General features: G+C 39.5%; 1 protein-coding gene across 2 annotated transcripts in view; it reads left to right on the plus strand.

Moving 5' to 3' along the window:
- Positions 1 to 5,932: 5,932 nt before the first annotated feature.
- Positions 5,933 to 17,600, plus strand: part of CCNY (cyclin Y) — a 105,052-nt gene continuing 93,384 nt past the window's right edge. Inside the window, exon 1 of one of the 2 annotated variants that reach the window (XM_081344864.1) lies at positions 5,933 to 6,586. In XM_081344864.1, coding sequence (XP_081200990.1) covers positions 6,433 to 6,586 — 154 coding nt within the window. In that variant the 5' untranslated portion in view covers positions 5,933 to 6,432. The remainder of the gene's footprint in view (positions 6,587 to 17,600) is intronic. The other variant, XM_081344866.1, reaches the window with a different exon arrangement.

Raw genomic sequence — 17,600 nt, forward strand, 5'->3', positions numbered from 1 at the left:
ATCCGAGTACCACCAGTTGCCTAGCAAGGTGTCAAAAACCTGATGACCAAAAAAAAACCACACTGGAAAAAAGTGATGAAGTACAGATAGTCCTCGATTTATAACAGTTCGCTTAGTGACTGTTTGAAGTTACAATGGCACTGAAAAAAGTGCCCCCCAAGCCACAGCCAAGCAAGATACCTGCCTGCCCGCCCGGCGGCGCTCTTCCTCCTGTCCGAGCTTTTCATTGTTGTGAGCATTTCTGTGGAGGATTGGCAGCGGGGGTGGGGTGGGGTGGGTGTTTGGTTTTTATTCCACTCCCTCTGCTGGGTGGTTGCAGCAGGTTTTGGTCACTTCACATGACCCTGGGACACTGTGACTATCATAAATATGAATCAGTTGCCAAGCATCTGAATGTAAATCACAAGACCCTGGAGATGCTGCAACATTCCAGCTGATCGGTGCTTCTTCTGGGCTCAGAAGTGCCAGGATCAGTGCCAAGCTCCAGCTGGAGCCTGGTGCTGATCCTGGCGCTTCCACTGAGCCCTCACAGCCCCGAAGCGCCGATCAGCTGGAAAGTGGCACTGATCCTGGCGCTTCCACTGAGCCCTCACAGCCCTGCAGCTCCAGCCGTCTCTCGCTCAGGCTTGTGGGGTGCTGCCACCAGTTCAGCTCATTCCCCTCCCCTAATACTTTTCTAGGATGGTCATGTACCACCTGCCAGGTGCCAATGTACCACAAGTGGTACCCATACCACTGGTTGAAAAACCCTGGACTAGAAGACCTCCAAGGTCCCTTCCAGCAATATTCTCTCTCTCTCTCTCTGTATGTATGTATATATATATATATATATATATATATATATATATATATATATATAACATTATATATATAATGTTAAATATATATATATATATATATATATATATATATATATATATATATATATATATATATATATATATATATATATATATATATATATATATATATATATATATAGTAAAGGTAAAGGTTAAAAATAAACAGAACATTTCATATTACTTGAGCTATAGTGGAGATCTGATTTTGGCTGATTGGAGATTGCATATTAGCAGAATCACTTTCTGTAATAGAGTCTGTTGCACTGCCATCTTGTGGTTCAACTGTTTCCATGGTCATTTGTCTAAAAGCAAGACAGAAAAAAAAGGTTAAGATATGAAATATTTAATAACCCTTTTAGTAAAGGTAAAGGTTCCCCCGCACATGCGTGCTAGTCGTTTCCGACTCTAGGGGCCGGTGCTCATCTCCGTTTCATAGCCGAAGAGCCAGCGCTTGTCCGAGGACGTCTCCGTGGTCATGTGGCCGGCATGACTAGACGCCAAAGGCGCACGGAACGCTGTTACCTTCCCACCGTAGTGGTCCCTATTTTTCTACTTGCATTTTTACATGCTTTCGAACTGCTAGGTGGGCAGAAGCTGGGACGAGTAACAGGCGCTCACTCTGCTACGCGGCACTCGGGATTCGACCCGCCAAACTGCCGACCTTCCGATCGACAAGCTCAGCGTCCTAACCCACTGAGCCACCGCGTCCCTATATATATATATATATATATATATATATATATATATATATATATATATATATATATATATATATATATATATATATATATATATATATATATATATATATAACATTATATATATATAATGTTAAATCACCAGACTGTCTCCTATTAAACCATTGTCATAGATCTGTACAATGCTCTCTATTTGAACACTAGAGAGGAAAATGAATAATTCCATTGAGTAGCAGGTTTTCCCTAAGCTTTTAATTTATCACCATAGACTGAACTCATTTTATTCTTTCATATACTTTAAGCTTTCAAATGTCACATATGTATATTTCCACATATCACTTATATGAAACTAGCCTTTAAATACAACTTTCTGATGTTTATTTTTCCCACGTGTGTATTTAGCTGTAAAGGGATAACTAGAAATGTCTTTGGAACTATCTGACAGACATTGTAATCCTACAAACCTCAGTGGGACTCAAGTCTTCAAAGATATCATTTCATATCAGTTATTTAACACTTTGCAATGGGACATGATTAAGTATGAATGAAATATGCTTAATCTTATGTCCCAACTGAGTGAAGCAGGTTGTAAAAGTGGAAGGGGGAGGGAAGAAAGAGACAGAGACACAGAGAGAAAGGGGAGAGAGTACATTTCTAATTGTCAAGAAACCACATGTTACATGTGTTTAGCTCCTTTATATGCCCCAAAGTGCACCTTTTTATTATGGGGATGTAGGACTTTTTATTATTGGAACATAATTTTTACTATAGCTCAAAGTATTGGAAAAAGAGCACACACATATAAATTCTCAGGATTAATTTTAATTATATTATGAAGGTGCTGAATAACTGGTAACTATGACCGGTCCTCAAAGTTCCTGCCATCCCAGTACCATTTGCGACCTTTCTTGCTGATATCCCAAAAAGTCAGTGGGAAGCTGGCAGGGAAGGTTGTAAGTTGCTCTGATAAGCACCTGAGAGAGGAGTTAATGAGGCCTTCTTTCTTAAAGTTGAACAGCCCTCCTTCAACAGAGGGAGAAGGGATACAATAGAGGGGTGAGGGTACTACACCACTTCTCCCATCTACAACGCCATCCTTTCAGCAGTTCCAAGAAGGTTACACATCCACATTCATATACATTAGAGCAGGGGTCCCCAACCCCCAGTCCTTGGACCGGCACTGGGCCGTGGCATGCCAGAAACCGATCCGCACAAACAAGCATAGCCCCATCCGCGGGATGCAGGCAGTACATGAAAACCTGCCCCCTCCGGTCCTGTCTCCACGGAACCAGTCTCTGGTGCCCAAAAGTTTGGGGATCTCTGCATTAGATGACTCTGAGGATACAGATAAACCTCCAAGTGGCCTTCATGACTCTCAGGGAGCGTATGATCAACCCTCAGATGATTGCAAAGAATAAAAATCCTTCCATTGCCCACCAGTCAGTTAGAACTGAAGAAGCTTTCTGGATGAGAAACAAAACATTTTTAAAAGGAAAAAAAAACCCAAGAAAGTCCAGTTGTCTTTTGGGACAACCATGACCTTGATGATTGAGAATCTCCATAGATGTTGCTCTGGTTAAGTTGCTGGCATTCTCTGCCACCTGGCAAAAGACAGTTTTGGCCCTGCTGCTCTTGCACTATCTACCTGTCTTCTTGTGGGCTGCCTGGGACTTACTTAACCTAGGATGCCTGCTTAATGATGGCAACAGGAAGTGCTGGTATGCTTGCTAAGAGATGCAGTCATGCGACATCACATTTTATAATCATATCACTTAGCAATGAAAATTCTGGTTCTCAATTACCACCATTATCCAAGAATTGCCTGTATTTAAAATACACTTTGTGTATTTTAGATTAAATACTATCTTATTAAATACTAATATTAAACACAAATATTTAATTATAGGTTTAAGTACTAATAAGATTAAATATTAATATTTAACTATTTAAAGTAGGTAACTTTCATGGGTTCAGTTTAAAATGGAAATTACTTTGATCAAGGAATTAATTCAATGAAAAACAGATTCAGTCCAAGCGGGCTATCATTTATTAATTATGTTCATTGGGTTTAATATTTATTATTTTTACAAATGACTCAGAAGTGAACCTACCCAACCCAGCTTCCTCTTCCTATTTTTCCCACAACAATCCTGTGAGGTGAGCTGGGTTGAGAAAATGACTGCCCAAGATCACCCAGCTGGCTTTCATGGCTAAGGCAGGATTTGAACTCATGATCTCTTGCTTTCTGGCCTTCATCTATAGACAAGTGGTTTTGAACCAAAATATTTAACGAGTATTTAAAACATTTGTATCTATTTTCAAATATTATATATTTATTCATAGATTACCAGTCATCTTTCTCCTTTTTTTAAAAAAAATCCTCTTGGTCTATTTGCTCACATTTTTGGTCAACTGAGTGCTACCTCTGCTACTGGGATTATTTTTACATTTTTTGACTGTAAAAATAAAGGAACAATTTTATATTTTTACTGTTATACTGAATTGTTGTACACCATTGAGTCACCTTGTGTGAGATTGGCAGTTATATAAATGTGATTAATAAATAAAAAATAAATTGTGGGGGCTGGTTACCTGAAACAGTTACAAAGCCCAAGAATATGTGTTTGAGATAGTCTATCATGGAAACACACTGAATGGTTCGGGCCCAGTCACTATCTTAGACCAAACTATCTCACAAAGATTTTATTTTGGGAAAAGCCGAAATCAGCTCTGCTTGATATGCTGACTTGAGATAGTACAAATTTAATGAGAAAAATAATCTCACCCAGCCAATTACTGTCCTGATTGCTACCTTAAAAGGCAGAGGTCCTCAACCTTGGCAACTTTAAGACTTGTGGACTTCAACTCCCAGAATTCCTCAGCCAGCAAAGCTCACCCCAGCCAATTACTGTCCTGATTGCTACCTTAAAAGGCTGGGGTCCTCAACCTTGGCAACTTTTAAGACTTGTGGACTTCAACTCCCAGTTGGTAAGGTTGAGGACCTCTGTTATAAGAGATAGGTTTACACAACATGGGAAACTCTTGCATACAGGTAGTCCTCAACCTACAACCAAAATGGAACCAAGAACTTCTGTTGCTAAACGAGACAGTTTGTTAAGTGAGCTTTGCCCATTTTATGACTTTTCTTGCCACAGCTGTTAAGTAGATCATTGTTATTCAAGTTAGCAACACAGTTGTTAAGCGAATCTGGCTTTCTCATTGACTTTGCTGGTCAGGTCACATGTCCCTGGGACGCTGCAATACAGGTAGTCCTCGACTTACGATCACAATTGAGCCCAAAATTTCTGTTCAGTGAGACATATGTTAAGTGAGTTTTGCCCCATTTTACGACTTTTCTTGCCACAGGTGTTAAGCGAATCACTGCAGTTGATAAGTTAGTAACCCGATTGTTAAGTGAATTTGGCTTCCCTGTTGACTTTGCTTGTCAGGAGGTTGCAAAAGTGGATCACATGAATCTGGGACACAGCAACGTTCATAAATATGAATCAGTTGCCAAGCATCTGAATTTTGATATGTGCTCATAAGTCACATTTTTCAGTGTAGTTGTAACTTCGAACAAACTGTTGTAAGTCGAGGACTACCTGTACTCATACATGTGAGCCAGTTGCCAAACATTTTAATTTTGATCATGTGACCATGGGGATGCTGCAACAATCGTAAGTGTAGTCGTAAGACACTTGTTGAAGTGCTGTTGTAACTCTGAAAGGTCACTAAATGAACTGTTGTAAGTTGAGGACTACTTATAGAGTTAACAAGAGCCAGCTGGGCATTCAGAAACATGCTATGCTTGGACCTGCCAACTGTATTTCGATAGTAGATGGTTTGAATCCCACAGCAGGTCAAGGGAATAGATGGGCCTTCTACTACTGGCTAAACCAAAAACTACTCAACCCCTAAACCAGCCCACAGAGTTCAGTAGTAGGAAGGGGCAAAAAGATGTCTCATCCAGTTCAGATGGAGGCAACACATTCATTCCTTACCTGAAAACTAGAAATTACTCCTTTCTTCTTCTTTTAATCCCACCCCCCCATTCCCCAATCAATTATCACGTATTTAGCCCGTGCAGGGGGATGCCAAGGCAGGAGCCCCACTCGCCCCAGGTGTTCCACGAGGTGGCATGGGCACATCTGCTGCGCCGGAGCAGCCAATGAGGTGGGAGACGAAGAGAAGCGATCCTGGACCTTACCCCGCGATCCAGGGCAGCTGGTTTTGCCTCGCCTCGCCCGGTTTGCCTGCCTGCCTGCCCTCCCGCCCGCTTGGCAGCAAGCAAGGCACCGACCTTCCCACCCACTTGAACCGGAACCGTTTTTGCAAAAAGGCAGCCCGGAGGTTTGCGGCTGCTGTTGCTGCTGGGGAAGGAAGAACCTCTCCGGGGCTGCTCCTCCTCTTCCCCCTTTCCTGCAGGCCACTGGCTGGAAGCCACCGGTCCCGGCCAGCTGAGAAGATTTAAAGCGGCCGGCCATGGCGCTAAGACTGCACCCGCCTCCTCCTCTTCCTCTTCCTCAGCGGCAGCACGAACAGCTTGCACGACGGCCGACTTAACCCAGTTTTGCAGCAGTGCATGCCACTGCCAATGCAGGAGGTTGTATGAGCCTCCGGACGCAGGACCAGCAGAGCAGCCGGGTGACTGGGAACCAGAGTCACTGTATACGCCGCCGCCGCCCCCTCCTCCTTCTCCAGCGGAGGTGCTGGTTCTCCAACCCGTTTATGGTTTCACACCACACCAGCCGCTGGTAACTCCCGCCGCTCCCGCCGCCGCCTTCGTTCCCGTCTGGTTTCTCCTCCCCGTCCCGCCTCCTCCGTTCCTGTTCGTCTACCCCGCCTGGGTCCAGCCTCTCTCGATTGCCTGGCCGGTCCCGGCGGCAGAGAACATGGGGAACGCGACCTCCTGCTGCGTCTCGTCCAGCCCCAAACTGCGGAGGAATGCCCATTCACGGCTGGAGTCGTACCGGCCCGACACCGAGCTGAGCCGCGACGACACGGGTTGCAACCTGCAGCATATCAGCGACCGGGAGAATATCGACGGTAAGACGCGAGTCAGGAGAACGTATGAACACGCTGACGCGGGTGGGAGAAGACTACTGGCAGCTTACGCAAGCCTAGATATGAAGGAACGGGGTGAAAAGGGGTGAAGGAGCAGTAGTTTGACCCTCCCGCGCTGGTGTTGCTTTAGTTTTTTCCCCTCCCCCCCATTGAAAACTAAGCATCAGCTGTGGGACGCTGGGTGTGGTAGCAAGGCGGTGGTACCTCTGGGCACGTGCAGTCTGCATTTGCAGTGTGAGAAGAGGGGCCTTAGAGCCATGTTTGGGGATTGCCTTCTCGGGGATTGGATAATGGGTGACAGGAATGGGTCTACACTTGGGGAGTACTAGTAATGGGGTTCCCTCCGGGCCCCAGACTCTGGCACCCCAAAAGTAGGTGGGCTAGTTGGAGAACCAAAGCATTTGGTTGAAAGAATGTGGGAGCAACTCAAACTTTAATCCCATGGAGGCTGAAGTTAGAGGTCTTTCCCATTTTGTCCAGAAGGGTCCATAGAAGCCCACCATCTAGGACACAAAAGAGTCTTTTCTTTACAGGAAAACTGGAACCACCTGGCTGAAATGAAGATTCTGCTTCCTATACAAATGTTTTAAATAAATAAATAAATGGTTGGGGGCTGGAATGAAGATTCTGCCTCAATATGTTGAACCCTATATATAGAAAAAGAGCCAGTTTGGTCCTAGTGGTTAAGGCACCAAGCTAGAAAGCAAGAGGCTCTGAGTTCAAGTCCTGCCTTAGCCATGAAAGCCAGCTTGGAGTCAGTGTCAGCCCAGCCAACCTTGCAAGGTTGTTGGGGGAAAATAGAAGGTGAGATGGATATGACAGCAAGCCTTTTGAGTTATTTGTGAAATAATATAGACAGGCTATAAATAAATGACTGGTGGGCTGAAACAAAGATTCTGTGTCTATATAACATTATATATAAAGAGCAGTTTGGTCTCGTTAAGGCACCAGGTAAGAGAGCAAGAGTTGAAGTCCTGCCTTAACCATGAAAGCTAGCTTAGTGACTTTGAGCCAGTCACACCCACTCAGCCCAGCCTACTTTGCAAGGTTATTGTTGTGGATAAAATAAAAAGGAAGGTGTGATGTATACTCTTGCTGCCTTGAGTTAATTTGTGAAAATAATACAGGCAAGATATAAATGTTTTAAATAAATAAATGGTTAGTGGGCTGAAATAAAGATTCTGCCCTGAGTCTCTCATCTAGCATAAACTAAATCATCCATACATGTTCATTTTGCTCCATTTGGATTCTAACAGAGGATGTGGGGAAATGGTGGCTCAAGTTACCTCACAGCCACAGGTGTTTTTCACTGGGTTCATCTGGAGCAAAGGATTTGGACCATAATATCCCCCCTTAAATCCATCAAACTATATTTCTTCTGGATGCAAAAAGTATCCTACAGGATACTTTGGTCTTATATAACATAGAAGAATGGTAGCTTTTGGCACTGAGCACTTGTAACAACGATTTCTTCTTTATGGGGCAAAAGGGTCAAAAAAGTCAAGATGGTGTCTGAAAATATACCCCTTTTTAAATATGTCATGTGAGAAGCATGTCAAAAGGGGTGTGGTTTTGTTTGTGATGGCCATTTTGACTTATTTGCCTCTCCTTCCCCCCCCCCCAAAGCACTGGTTCCTCCTGATCCTGTTTAATTAGTAGTTTGGGGAAATCTGTTCTTGATTTTGGAAACATTGGGATCACCTGATGCCACTTACAGCACTGGTTAACATGATATATAGAGCAAGAAGCTTTATCCTTGAATGTTAGTTGAAAACAGGGAAATCTGTCAAGTCAAATGAATGCATTGGTTAACTGAAATGCAATTCTTAGTCTTTTTTTGTCTGCCTTTAAATAAACATTGGTTGCTGTTCCATATTATAACCACATATTTAAATGAGTATAACTTAATTGGGAATATGGCAAACATTTTTTTCTTAAAGTGTGGAAATTAATCCAGTTGCAGTGTCCCACACTATTTAGTAGTATTTATTCTTAAATATGTATGTTAGGATTGTACATTAAAAATCCAGTGATTTAGATTCAGTGGTTAATCTTAGATTACAGTAATTCTTACTTTGTTATCATTTTAATTAGAAAAGGAGATTGTTGCCTGTACAAGTAATCCTTGACTTATAATTTGTCTAGACTGTTCAATGTTACAACAGCACCAAAAAGTGACTTATGACCATATTTCACACTTACAACCATTGCATCCCTATGGTGATGTGATCAAAATTTGGATGCTTGACAGCTGGTTCATATTTATGACAGTTGCAATATCCTGAGGTCATGTGATCAGCTTTTGTTACCATCTGACAAGCAAAGTCAGTGGGGAAGCCAGATTCATTTAAAAATTGTGTTATTAACTGCAGTGATTCTCTGAACTGTGTCAAGAATGATCATAAAATAAAGCAAAATTCACTTAACTGTCTCACTTACCAACAGACGTTTTGGCCTCAAATGTGGTCGTAAGTTGAGGACTAACTATGTAGTATTTAAATTTGGAGTAAAGTGATTATTATGAAAATTTTGGGGTATGCATGCAAAATAATCCAAGTTCTTTTGGATTTGTCATCTTGGTAATTTTGTAAACCTGGATTTGATACCTTGCTCCATCACTGGACATTTTCAAGAAAATAATAATAATAATAATAATAATAATAATAATAATAATAATAATAATAATAATAATAATAATAATAATAACTATTTCCATCCTGCGACAATATCTATAATAAACATCGACATCTGCCTATCCCAGGTCCTTGGTAAGGACTCGATAGGTAGACAAAAATGCCAAATCCAGTCTGAATATCTGGCTGACTGTGCAAATAATAATAATAATAATAATAATAATAATAATAATAATAATAATAATAATAATAATAATAATAATAATAATAATAATATAATGATGTTGGAAGGGAACTTAGAGGTCATCTAGTCCAACCCCCTGCTCAGGCAGGAAACCCTATACCATTTCAAACAATGGCTATCCAGTTTCTTCTTAAAAACTTCCAGTGTTGGAGCATTCACCCCTTCTGGAGGCAGGTTGTTCCACTGGTTAATTGTTCTAACTGTCAGGAAGTTTTTCCTTAGTTATAGGCTGCTTCTCTCCTTGATTAATTTCCATCCATTGCTTCTTGTGCTGCCTTCAGGCGCTTTGGAGAATAGCTTGACTCCCTCTTCCTTGTGGCATCATGTCCCCCCTCATCCTTCTCTTCATTAAACTAGAGATACCCAATTCCAGCAACCGTTCCTATATATTTTAGCCTTCAGTCCCCCAATCATCTTTGTTGCTCTTCTCTGTACCCTTTCTAGAGTCTCAACATCTTTTTTACATCGTGGTGACCAAAACTGGATGCAGTATTCCAGGTGTGGCCTTACCAAAGCATTGTAAAGTGGTATTAATACTTCACGTGATCTTGATTCTATCCCTCTGTTAATGCAGCCTAGCACTGTGTTGGCTTTTTTGGCAGCTGCAGCACACTGCTGGCTCATATTGAAGAGATTTGTCCGCTAGGACTCTGAGATCCGTCTCAAAGTTACTACTATTGAGCAAGGTACCCCCTATACTATACCTGTACATTTGGTTTTTCTTGCCTAAATATAGAACCTTATTTTTTTCACTTTTCATTGAATTTCATTTTGTTAGATAGAGCCCAGTGTTCTAGATCCTCCTGTATCTTAGGCCTGTCTTCTGGAGTGTTGGCTGTTCCTGCCAGCTTGGTGTTGTCTGCAAATTTGATGAGTTCCCCATTTATCTCTTCGTCCAAATCATTGTTGAAGATGTTGAAGAGCACTGGGCCCAGAACAGAGTCCTTTGGACAGCCATTTGTCCAGAGTGGACCTCCAAGTTTCCTTCCAACCCTATTTATTCTATGTTCTAAACTAAGCAAGAGAAAGATTTGGTCTGGCCTCTCTATCAGTGCATTAATTCTTGAAGTTGCTTTACATGTAAAATTATTAGTAGACAAGTGTAGCTGTAAAAAAGAAGGAAATGCATATATAAGTAGGTGGAAAAGAAATAATGACTCTTATTGTTTCGCTTATAATGGCACAGTAATATTAAGGAATGTCCTGTGATATGTAAGAAGACCTTTAAGATGTTACTATCCCCAACAGACACTAATCTGTTGATCATGATAGGGTTTTTTTTCCCTAAATGAAAACTTGGTTTTTGGTGTTTATCAAATCAGCTAAAGAGCACTTTTGTTTGAGGCACAGTGGTGTACAGTACTTTAGTCAGAACATTAAATATCTGAGTCAGAAATGAAAGCTTTGGTACAAAATGTAACATAATTCCTAGGGATAGGTGACCTGGAAATCTATGGCCAATTATGGCATTTTTTGCTCTATATGAGTGATATTTTCCACTATTAACAACTGTTATGTTGACTTTACTAAATTGTTATGATGTGTTTCCATATTATGGCGATTTTATTATAGTTTCATCTTAAATAGATTTTTTTTCTCTCTGAATACACACACACACACACATTACACATATACACACACACACACACACAGAGAGAGAGAGAGAGAGACTTTATTTAAACTAAATTTGTATATCAGTGATTGCATGACTTCTGTAGATGCCATACACTAAATAGATAAACCAGCTAGGCTAATTTAATTTCAAGTTTTTGCAAACAGCAATGATTGTATGAACTTCATTTGTTAAGTTCTTAATGCTGCTAAAAAAATGTCTACTTCTTAATTTGTGTTGCCTGGTGGAAAATAAGTAAAAGTGGGTGTAGAAATTTTAAGATGTGTAAATGCTGGTAGAGAGGTTTTCTTGTTCATGAGCATCCTCAAGGTGCATAAGGGGGCAAGTGATGAAATCCATGAAAACTCTATATCCACTCCTTTCGTGTTAGTGTCATGATGCACATTTGTCATTTTGAACATTTATGACTAGCTGTGGACACCTTTGCTATGGACTCTTGGAGGTTGGGATCTCCAAGCATGGCAACATTAAGACATGTGGACTTCAACTCCTGGAATTCCCAGCCAGCATTTTTGCAAGGCTGGCTGGGAATTCTGAGAGTTGAAGCCCACAAATCTTAACATTGCCAAGTTTGGAGACCCCTGCTGTAGGTGATGAATGTTTGCCATAACAAACAAAAGTGACTTTCTGTAATAACATTTCTGCCCACTTTGCCACAAGGAAATGAAATTTGGGTATGTCACGAGAAATGTAAAAGTAAGTTGAATGCAGTAGAGTCGGAAAGCTTAAGAAGCATGCCTGGTAAAATAAGAGATGGAATAGATATTGAATGAATATGGGTTGAAGCAGTCATGCTGTACACTACGGTATAAAGTATGCTGAGGTGGTTGGTGTTACATAATTAATGAATTAGGGTCAAATAGCAAAGCAAACATATGAAGGAAGACTGAATGGACTGAGAAGACCAAGAAACTGTTAGAAAGAAGCAAAAAGTTTAAAGAACCAAAGGCATAACATTTATTTTTTTTTATTTTTATTACATTTATATCCCGCCCTTCTCCGAAGACTCAGGGTGGCTTACAAGCTTAGCAGTAGCATGAAGCAGTGCAGGAATATAGTAGAAACAAGGATAGTTTGGAACACTAGAAAGGCAGGAAGGCTATCGTGAAAGGTGTTTTTTAAAATAAATATTTTTATAGTTACAAATCTTTAGTGCTTAATAAACAATGTGTTGTATGGCTTCACGTATTTAACAATAATAGAAATGCAACTTCCATGTCTACTCTCTACTCCATTTTTCCAGCCATTTATAGAAATTATCCCATGTCTGGAAATATTCTGTATCTTCTTTCCCTTTCATTTTTAGCGTGAGCCTATCCATTTCTGCACAATCTAAAATTTTCCTGATTATGTCTTCTTCCAATGGTGTTTTTTCATTTTTCCAATACTGTGCAAATGCAATTCTCGCTGCTGTTAATACATGTAATATTAAGTATATACATTTTTATCATAGTTCTCTGTAATTATATCTAAAAGAAATAAGTCTGGCTTAAAATCTACGTATTTTCTTAACATTTTTTCCAAACACGTGTATTTTTGGCCAATTTTTTTTTGCTTTAGGGCATGTCCACCAAAGGTGATAATACATGCTTGGCTTTTGCCTACATTTCCAACAATTACTAGACATGTTTTAAAACATTTTTGCTAATCTTGCAGGAGGTAAATGCCATCTATAAAACATTTTACCATATTTTTCCGTGTATAAGACGCTATTTTTTTCTGCAAACACCCTATTCAAAAATCAGGTGCGTCTTATACATGGAAAAATAATGGTAACCTCTGCCGCCCAGGGCATGCCTGTGTGGTTTTGCCATGCCACCTGGTGCAGGTGTGAAGCCCCTGTGGGCTTGCCACTAATGGGAGGGGAGAGGGGACAAGATCGTTGGCTGGCTGAACTTCTGGATTTGCTGGAGAAACTCGCATGCTAGAGCACCTTATACAAGGGTGCGTCTTATAGACGGAAAAATACAGCATATAGATTGTTTTATAGTTTCTTTCCCACAAGTTTTGCCATTTTTCTAATTCTACATTGTACCCAAAAAATTTTGACCAAGTTATCATTATTTCTTTAATTTGTTCATCTTCCATCTTCAGGTTTAACAAAAATTTATAGTGTTTCTTAATCAGTTTTTCATTTGATGACAATAGTATCTGGTCAAACACTGATCTTTATACAAACCATATGTTTTAGCATCTTTTTTGTATCTCATTTGCGTTTGCAAGCGTGGCCACTATTATAGCTCAATACCCTGTTATTCCAGTTCTTGTTTAGTTTGTAATTTCCCATCAGTGTTCAAAATGTCTTTGTAAGTCACAAGTTTATCATAGTTAATTAAATTTGGATGCACAAACGCTTCCATTGTTGAGATCCATCCTGGTATTTTCAAATAAATATTCATTTTTATCTTTTCCCATCTCAAAAGCAAGGCATTTCTTATATAATGATTTTGAAAGTATTTATGGATTTTATTCTTCCCATACCATAGAAAGGCATGCCATCCAAGTTGCAGGTCATGTCTTTCTAGGTATAGTAGTCTTTTGCGTCTAAGGGTTATCCACTCTTTTAGCCATGTTAATGCAGCTGCTTGGTAATATAGAACCCAGTCTGGTAGCCCAAATCCTCCATTTTCTTTTGTTTCTTGTAGCAATTTCAGTCTTATTCTGGCTTTTTTCCCTTGCCAGATGAATTTCAAAATCAAAGCATTTCACTCATAAAAAAAATTCTCTAATTTTATAGGTATTGTTTGGAATAGGAAAAGTAGTTTTGGTAAAATATAAGTTTTCACTATCGCTATTCTTCCCAAGATTGATAATTGTAATGAAAGGTGTTGATGTAAAATAGATTTAGCTATTTTTAATTTTTTTAAAAATCTCATGTCTTTAATTTCTTATGTTCTTGATTTTTTCCTATACTTGGCATAATGTTGCTTATCCTGAAAGAGAACAGCATGATGGATAAATAAATATGTTTAGTTACTTACAGCATTCCATAAGCATAGCTCTAGGCTATTCGGACATTTAACCTCATATTCAAGTTATAGCTTACTCAGCCTTCTCCTGTGACAATGATCAGCTTAAAGAAGCACCATGTGGCTTGAAGTATCTTTGGAACAGGAGAAAACCAGAAAGTGTGAGTGGAACCATAGTTGGCCTGAAATAGTGACATGTCAGTGGAGACCTGAACTAAACAAACTCAGTCATTAGTATAGTTAGTTCTTGACTTACAATCATTTGATAGTGACCATTCAAAATTACAGTGGTGCTGAAAAAAGTGACTTATAACTGGTCTTCACATGACCATTGTCGTGTCCCTGCAGTTACGACACTGGTATGAATATATAATGGTTACAGTATGCCAGGACTATGTGATTGCCATTTGTGACCTTTCCAGCTGGCTTCCAACAAGCAAAATCGGTAGGGAAGGTGGATATGCTTAATGACTATATACTTCACTTAACAACCTTAACCAAAAAGGTCTTAAAAATGGACGTAATAACTGCCCTCTTAGCAACAGACTTAGAGCAACTGTAGCTCTAAATCAAGAGCTAGCTGCAGAAGACTAGGCCAGTTAATTTTAGTTTGCATAACAATGAAGGTGTTGTTCTAAGATACCTTTTATTTTCTTATTCATTTTCAATTTCCTGATCAAAAACATAATAGCTTCTGTCTGAAAAGGAAAGCACAAGGGAGAAACTTGACTTGAAACTCAAGAACCATTGTAAATATCTGGCTCTTAAGATGAAATAAAAAACACCAGTTTGTACAGCATAGGGGCAGTTGGCATCTACATAATAGGTGTTAATCTGAGAAGAGAATGAAGTATGTAAAGATGACTCCTGTCTTAATAAAATAAGTCAACTGATCAATATCAGAAAATTAAGAAGGCATTTATGGTAAAAATAGGCAAAGTCCAGAAAACTCTGACCATCCCTGATAATTGTGAGTTAGGTAGATGGGCTCAGGAGACAGAATAGATTTCACTTAATTGAAATCAAGTTCCTATTGAGAAAACAATTTAACTCAAATACATCCAATGTACATTTCTCTAATTTAGTGTAGACACTACAGACATGAAGATTTTGAAGAACTGATCAGACTTGCTTGGTGTGGAAAGAAGGTTATTTTCCTTAGCTCAGAAATTACCATGTTAAATTCAGAAGCAATAATTTCACTGCTATTATTCCATAGATAGGGTTGTCTTAATGCCACAAGCCAATCAATGGTATTATTGCACTTGTGAGCCTTATGAAAATCATTGATAGTTCTGGTTTCTTTCATTCTTCTAATAAAGCCCTCCTGTTCAGTTCACATTTTTCACTGTCAAATCCAGACCAAAAAATGGAATCCCATGTAATCCTATCTCTAATAAAATGTTGATTGTATGCTAAATTTGTTCTGCATGTTTGATAAACTCTTTTCAAGGGATTGTTCTCAAGGTGATTTATTTGCTAGACAAGGATGTTTATTTTCTTTAACCTAGAATATGAGAACTGCTTCAATCCAGGACAAAATTGTTCAAGAATTTTTAAGTACGCCAACAACATGCAAAAGACTGGAAATCTCAAAATAGCCACAAAACATTCATTTAAAAAATACTTTCAATGGTTGCTTAAAATACTGCATGGCTTACTTCAAAATATGTTACAATGCAATCATGCAGTTAAACTGTGTTGCAATATATTCTGTGTGTAAATTCAGATGTTAAATGTATAAATCGAAGAAAATAATTTCTTGGTTATGAAATCATTTTATAGCCTTTATAATTTTAGCTTATACAAAGGAAAAAATGCCAGAGTGGTTATACATATGATTTCTTATTAAAATGTGAGCCTTTTCTCAATGTTCAGTTACCAAACCAATGAATTCCAATTATTGGACTCCAGTATACATAAATTGTACACCTGTGTATAATTTTACAAAGAAATCTGAGCCAGGTATATGCAAACAAAGAATAAAGGTCTACAGTATTTGCTGTTGTTTAGAGAACATGGCACAGATATCACAATGGTATTATTTCTTGATAAATTGTAGAAAATGCTGATATTCCTACTAAAATTTAATTATGCATGTTATTCATTCAGTAGATGTGACATATTGCTATGCAAAAAGAAAATGTTTATAATTTGAAACATTATTAGCATGCATTGCCATTGAAATGTCAACCAATGCATGGTTGATGGAACTGTACATTCACATAAAAACACCAGTTGTCACACAATTGTTCTAAAAGTTGAATTGCTTTAGCAACTTAACATATCCTCTGTCATTTATATATAGAGCAGCAACAAAGCAACTGTGACAAAACCTTTCACTGCTTTATGAATGAATCTACGTACCACGTTTCCAAAGAAGTGGGCAGCAATAGAAAAAAATATTTAGCATACAATAGTGTGGGGGTTTTTTGTGTGTGAAGTAGCTGGCAGAAAAATGTGATATATGATGATGTGTAATTAAATCTGTCAGATTTTGGTGTGTCACATGTGAAGGGAACAGGGAAGTTGAAGGGAGATTGGGGTAGCAAATCAATACCAGACCAAAGTTTGTTTAGTTTTCCTCTGAAGTTTCCCATGTGCATCACTGATTCAGCAGTTTATGGATCTGGTGTCTGTCATGACATTCTTCTTGCATTCCTGAGACCTCTTCACAATTTCCAGATAATCAGTAACAGAATGTGCCTTGTCTCCTTTTGTCCCTATTGCAGGGGTGTCAAACTCAATTTCATTGAGGGCCGAATCAGCATTGCGTTTGCCCTCAGGGGGCCAGGTGGGTATGGCCAGGGTGGGCGTGGCCTACTGGGTGGGCGTGGCTAGAGTGGGTATGGCCTACTGGGTGGGCATGGCCAGCTCTACATCGTTCGCATCAAGGGTGCCTATGGGGGCCTGGGCAGGAGTGGGACAGATCTGAGGGTCTCTGGCAGAAGGAGGGTCTCTGGGCCAGGGCCAAAGCAATGGGGGCCGTTCCCTCACTGTTTCCAGGATGGCTTCGCGGGCCGCATGAAACCACTTCGCGGGCCGCATCTGGCCCCCGGGCCTTGTGTTTGACATGTCTGCCCTATTGGGTGAGTCCTGGCAAAGTTTATCGCCAATATAGAAGCAGACACAGTTCTCCTGTTTTGTGTTAAAGTTTGTTACTAGTTTAACCAAATCTAAGATAATGGATTTGGTAGTGGAGAAATACCTCTGAAAAGCCTAATTCAGCTTTTAAATTTGGAATCTAATTCCAGTTCTTGCTACAATTATTTATTTACTTATGTTAGATTTTTTTTTAAAAAAATCCTACCTTTATTACTTTCATAAATAACTCAGGGTGATAAACAAACCTAATATAGGTAGTGCTCCTTATAACAGTTCATTTGGTGACCACTTGAAGTTACAACAGCAGTGAAAAAAATCGCTTATCATTTTTCATGCTAACAACCGTTGCAGTATCCCCTTGATTAAGTGATCAAAATTCAGACACGTGGCAACTGACTTATATTTCTGACAG

The sequence above is a fragment of the Vipera berus genome, assembly GCF_964194415.1.
Source record: "Vipera berus genome assembly, chromosome: Z".
NCBI classification, from domain to species: domain Eukaryota; kingdom Metazoa; phylum Chordata; class Lepidosauria; order Squamata; family Viperidae; genus Vipera; species Vipera berus.